The sequence below is a fragment of the Aythya marila genome (assembly GCF_965140915.1).
Source record: "Aythya marila genome assembly, chromosome: 1".
In the NCBI taxonomy this organism is placed as follows: domain Eukaryota; kingdom Metazoa; phylum Chordata; class Aves; order Anseriformes; family Anatidae; genus Aythya; species Aythya marila.
In genome coordinates this window covers 90865682-90871787 of record NC_139042.1, presented here as the reverse complement: position 1 = coordinate 90871787, position 6106 = coordinate 90865682, and the positions used below count along the sequence as shown (strand labels likewise).

The 6106-nt window shown below is 37.0% G+C and overlaps 1 protein-coding gene across 15 annotated transcripts in view; it reads right to left on the bottom strand.

The window, feature by feature from the left end:
- Window positions 1-6106, bottom strand: part of KDM6A (lysine demethylase 6A) — a 152639-nt gene that overhangs the window by 42289 nt on the left and 104244 nt on the right. For 5 of the 15 annotated variants that reach the window (XR_014316996.1, XM_082754203.1, XM_082754210.1 and 2 more), the window contains 6 exons: window positions 5753-5972; window positions 5058-5192; window positions 4458-4613; window positions 3704-3799; window positions 999-1103; window positions 1-369 (listed from right to left, as the gene is read on the bottom strand). The exon at window positions 1-369 is cut by the window's left edge and continues 27 nt beyond it. Coding sequence is in view for 14 of the 15 variants with exons in the window: in XM_082754203.1 (XP_082610329.1) it covers window positions 1-369; window positions 999-1103; window positions 3704-3799; window positions 4458-4613; window positions 5058-5192; window positions 5753-5972 (1081 nt within the window). In the remaining variant the exon portion in view is untranslated. The remainder of the gene's footprint in view (window positions 370-998; window positions 1104-3703; window positions 3800-4457; window positions 4614-5057; window positions 5193-5752; window positions 5973-6106) is intronic. The other 10 variants (XM_082754206.1, XM_082754207.1, XM_082754208.1 and 7 more) reach the window with 3 other exon arrangements.

The following is a 6106-nucleotide window of genomic DNA, read 5'->3' as shown; positions in this document are numbered from 1 at the left end:
CCACGGCTCCTCTGCGCTGCTGGTCAGGTTTGTGCGGTTATGAGGTAGAGAGAGTGCGTTTCGCTGCAGGTAAGGCACGTTTCCATTACTTCCACTTTCTGTTATGTGATTATTGCCTATCAAAATAGTGTCTGTACTACCCAGCGTTCTTGCTGTGCTGCAGGGAATGGGGCCTGCTGGAAAGGGTCCATTAGCCATAGGCTGCCCGGGGCAGGCCGGACGGATTCCACGCTGAGCGACATTAGGCACTCTGGTTAGAGCAACCTGCGGCTGCTGACCAGAGACAGAGTTTGTAGGCAGTGATGAATCAGCTGTTGGCCCGTTAGGAATTCCAGTAGATCGTACCTGTGCAACTCCTGTTTGTCTCATCTAATGGAAGATGAACAAAGCACAAGAACATTAGTCACAGAATTTAAGAAGTAAGGATCATACAAGGCTTGTGTATTTTATTGCATATGGCTTCAGCTTTATATTGATTTTGACATCCTCCCAGTTGCTTTTGAGAAGTAAGATGACTCATGCTCACAAATGCGCTGAATGAATTTTAAGGTAAAGCTATCGGCACACTTTTCTTCTAGGCTCTTCAGTTTGAGCGTTAGCATTTTACTGCTAAAGTTGGACACTAAGAGAGAAAGAAGTGAACAATGAGAGCAGGAGAGATATGCTGTAATATGGCTTACTACAAGTAAGTATTTTTCAACTCAGACTGCTTTTAGATGTATCCACTCACTTTAGTTTGAAAGTGTGGCTTGAAAAGTTTTACATTCTCTGGTAGCCCTATAATAAAACACAACTAAAACCATTAAGTTTCAACCAGTAAGCCACAATTAAACTTTATACAAAAAAAAAAAAAAAGAAAAAAAGAAAAGATGACTTAATGTAATGTAGTAAAGGGCATGAGAGCTCTGTACAACAAAAATTCTTAAGAATCCAAGAAGCACAACAGACACCATCATCAATAAAAGTTTTCTAGAACAGGAAAATATTTTTGTTCTCACCTGCTGGTGTTGCTGCATCAAGACAAACTGACTCTCCAGCTGTTCCAGCATAAGTTTCTGTGCTGGATTTAAATTATTTCTGTTTGCACGCAGCTGTTCCAAGTGCTGAAAAAAAAAACAAAACCAACAGTACAGTTCAGAATCATTACAGTTGTGTGTAAGTTTTAATAACTTTCTTGCATACATTACTAAACATTTTCTATAAAGACAAGATTCACAAAGCTGAAAACATGATCAAGATTTCTAATGCAGACTAAGACATATCTCCTTATACTATTCTGTAATGAAACCTTATTAGCAGTCACTAAAACTACAGAGACTTTCAAAATTATTTGAGTATATAATATTATCACTTCATAAAATGAAGTGAACTGGTATTGTAAAAGAAAACTACTTTAAAGCATGATTATATGAAATTCTTATTATCATTATGTTTTAACTATCTTTGTACCGTCCTGTTCTTTTATTAGTGTCGTTCAGTACAAAGTCAATTCGACCTATAGTCATGCATTAACACTTCTCCAGAATATATGAAGAACTCAGAAAACTATTTAACAATTACAGAAAGCAGTATCTTAAGATACAATCCTGAACTCATTTTCAACTGAAATTTAAGTATTTATTACTAAAAGCACTGATTTTTGTGTTCCTTTGAAACACACACCTTTATTCTACCAATAAGACTGCTTTAAAGAGGTATGACATGCTGAAGCTGTGGAACACAAATGGGCTATCTGAGAAGGAAAAGGATGTGTGTGGAATGGAGGTCAAAAGTTGCACTATGCAAAATGTGACATACAGATATTTCTATTGTTTTTAAGTACTGAATTATTTTATATCATTTAAGTCCCTTAAAAAAAAAAAGGAAAAAAAAGGGGAAAAAAAAGGAAAAAAAAAATCAAAATGACCAAATCAGGTTTGCTTTAGTTGGTTTCAGGTCTGCATATGTAATTTTTCTACATCCTTCTCATTTCCTTTGCTTTGATTATGTTGTATTAGTAATACATACATGGTAGTGATGTATTAAATGAAATATGGCTCATTCTACTTTGATTAAACATCTTTGCAAAATGTGTTTCCAAAAAATCCAAGGTTGTATGAAAAAATGGTTAAAAACAGGTTTATGCTGAACTCCCTGGATTAACAGTACCTTCCAAACTCCCTGGATTAATAACCCCTCTGTGAGGCACTGCAATGAGTAAGGCCGATCCAATTATATAAGCGACTGTGAGATGAAAACAGGGTCTCCATGGGAGTATATGTACTGTGCATATAAACAGAAGCCAAAAACTGTGTTCTGCAGTTGTTATTTTGCCTTTTAGAAGACATCTAACGGGGCAGCAGGCATCAGGAAAACTGGCCTGGTCCCAGTGCTACTAAAGGCATGTCTGCACTCCCCTCCCATGCTATGGGTGCAGAGGTTTTGTGGACAGTGGTGCTCTTACTGCCCATCAGCTCTGTGAAATCAACACCCATGCCTCCTCCACTGGCACGTTGCAGCCCCAGAGGCTACTCTGCAGCCACAGAGTCCTTTCCCCATCTGCTTTTGTTAGCTGGGCCATTTGGGACGTGCTACGTGCCATACCCAGCCTCTGAGGTGCCACTTTCAAAAGGCTGATTTAGAACATACAATAAACTTTTTATTCACTTTCCCCTTGCATCATATCCTCCTGGCTTTCCTATTTGTGTGTGCTGGAACCTCGTCAAACTATTGCTAGCAAATCCATTATCCCATGCTTAGGGAAGCTTACTTATGCGGCTGCTTAATGGTGATGAAGTTGGATCTAGAAAAGGCAAAACTGTAACAATGCCTGAGAAGGTGAAAAAGTAGTAGAACATAAAATAAGCAGACAGAAATAATGAGAACGCATGAAGAGAGAGATGCAAAAAGATTAGCAGACCAAAGAAGTGAGGGGTGAAAGATGGAGGGAAGGGAAGGAGAAATTATGCAGCATTGTACAGCCAGCATTGTTCAGATAAAGAAACAGCTGAAGATCTATATTGGGTGCTAAGGGGAATACTGCTCAGTCAATCAGAATGCCTTCTGTCTCTGCACTGTGTTCCCTTTTATTTTTCCCTGTATCCAAAGCAGTATCTGTGATACATGGGCGAGGGTTTCCAGCTACGCCTGATTTTCAAGATCTGGAATTCCTGCTGAAGCTCACTGCAAACCCTCATGAACTGAAGAGACAACACAGCATCATGACAAAAAAGACCTTAAGCAACGTTTCAGAAATAAAAACTAGCATTTCATAGAAATATGTTAGATTTGATTTGAATAATCCCATTTTATAGAATGTGCAAGTTTGTTTATGCAGTTTGATACGCGAAGCTACCTGACAGGAAAAAGAAGATGCTACGATGCTTTTACACCTCCTTCAATATCTCCCACACTACACTGAGAAGCAAAATTCACTTGGCTCACAAGTGTCACAATTTGCATATCTATCTTTAAAACATCATAAGAAAAAAGCATTACTATATGTTCTGACTTACATTATAGAATTCAAACAATGTAAACCTTCAGTTTCTACTGATGATTATTTCCTTATATAGCTAATCTTTCAGATTCCATAGGGAATCCATAAATACTAACACAATGTGTATTCTTTCTCATTGAATATCAGAAATGTGAAACCCGAAGTATTTTTCTCAAAAGAAAGAAAGAAAAAAAATCAAAGCTTCTGAACCTTTAACATATTTACCTGTAATTTCTGTGGTGTCAAGCACCAAGAATGAATTTGTTGTTGTACAGGAGGATGTGACACTGTATGGCCACTGCTCCAAACATCTGAAGTATTCTGAGAGAAAACATTACGTTAAAATGCTTGACTTTCAAATGGTTAACATCATTTTTTCATATCTAGATTTTATCTTATGAAAGAACTAGTCATTGTTTCTAGAATAGCAATATACACAGAGAATATACTAAAGAACACCAAACCTCATTCTACCATTCCCATACAGTACCATAGCAATTAAAAGGAAAAAATGATTCCTAAATACCATGAGAAACAATCAAATCAAATTATGCAATTAACTTAAAGGTACACTAGCGTTAAAACTGAATACTTTTATCTACTATAACACTATTACATGATGATGAAACACTTGAATTCTAAATATAAGCAAAGGCAATAGACAGGATGACATGGTTGTCTCCCTCTCTATCATCAGACTACCACTGTACTTTTTCACTTATACAACTATGTAGTATAGTGCCAGCAATCTGCACTGCCCTTTCACACTTCCTATCTGAACTGTAACCTCCTTATTAAACATATCACTGAAAAATGTTCTTTTTTTTTTTTTTTTTTTTTTTTTTAAAAAAAAAACATTCCCCACCTTGATGCCAAAGGATTGAAATTTACAGCACAAATTCTGTGCTTGCTGCATCACTTTAGTGCATATTTCCATAGAATTTTGGTAGGGGGCTCTTTAGTTCATCAGGATATATACCTTTGTTGGACTAGATGTTCTTTTCCTCTTGGCAGGACTGGTCAGGTCATCTACTTGGCTAGAAGGAATCATGTGTAGTGGCAAGGATTGCTGTGAAATTGGTGTTTGAGTGAGGCCTAGTACAGGTTCAGTATTTGGATGATGAGGTTTACAAGCCTAAGAATCACAGAAGGAAGACAAAAATATGGTTCTATATATTCTTAGTTGTTTCCTTTAAACTACATATTTTAACAGCCCACATATTTTAAAAGGGCTGAGCAGATATTCTGAAGCCGATCTCAAAAACTGAAAAATCAGTTTCCATATGGTCATCAATGGAGGAATGTGTACCTTTCAAGGGATTATTAAACCACTGCAGCATTTCTATTTAAGATGAAATCTTTTAAAATCATGAAAATCCACAAAGGTTCTAAATTGGTACCCCCATCTTTCTCCCATATTAGAGGGAGCTACTTCTCGATCTAGTATACCTTTGCAAATAAATCAAAGGCTTTTCATTAATAAAAGCCAGTCCTGCACTCCATAAAATAAGCTTGACCACTACAGATTGTAAAGAACCCTTAAAGCTGGGCACCTGCAGAACATAACCCAACTTCTCACCTGCTGTGCTGTGTTCATGGCACCCTGCCTGGAGGTAAGCTCTGCGGGGATTGGTAGGCTCCATGCCTCCTCAATACTAGGAAGTAATTTAGTTTTATTCTGTAGACTACCTTGTGGAAGGTTACACAACTGAGCCTAGGAAAAATTATGTAAAAAGCAAATTTAACACAAGCCTACTTTATTAAGAGCAAGTCCATGAAATCTTCCTATATGCTGTAGCTAATTATGTCTTAAAGAGAGGATAGATTTAAAATTTGGGGTTTTAGAAAGGTGCTAAGTATAAAGAGGGTAACCAGAATATAAACCTTTGTGAGAATCAGAACAAAGATGAGCTCTGGATTCAGAGGTCTCATAATTCTTTTTTTCTGAAATTGCAAACAAGAGTGAAAGATAGTGTGTGTGTGTTCTCTCTCTACGTTATGAGAACTTAAAAATGTAGACAATACAAAGAAAAAGTGAAGTGATGTAAAACAGTATGTATTAATTAAATGTGCAAAATAGAGTTTATAAGGAATTAAATTTCACTTAAAAATGAAGAAATAAAATATTACAGGCTATGATATGCTTACAATACATATGAAAACAGGTTATACACACCACAAACAACTGCAAGTTAGATTTGTGTGCTACCCCTCCCCTCCCCTCTGATATGTATTTGGAAGAGTATTTCCCGCTTCTTAAAACTTTAGCTTTACCTGTAAATACTTTATCCGTGCTGCAAGTGCAGAGGTATTACTACAATTTTTGCTCCTAGTTGCATTTAAGTAGCATTTAATGGCATCCTGAGGCTGGTTGCAGGACTCATAGAGTGTGCCTAGGTCCATCCAGGCTGCAGCATGGCCATGGTCCAATTGTACAGCACAGATATAGGCCTGTAAAGCATCCATAGGCTGATTTTGCTGTTGATACAGCACACTGAATAGAAAGATTAGTGAAGTTGAGAATTAATAACAAAGTCAAAATACAATGAAATATACATATCCACCCCACAGCCCTTAATAAACTTTGCTGGTATATAAAGCACAGCAATAAGCATAAACAACATATTT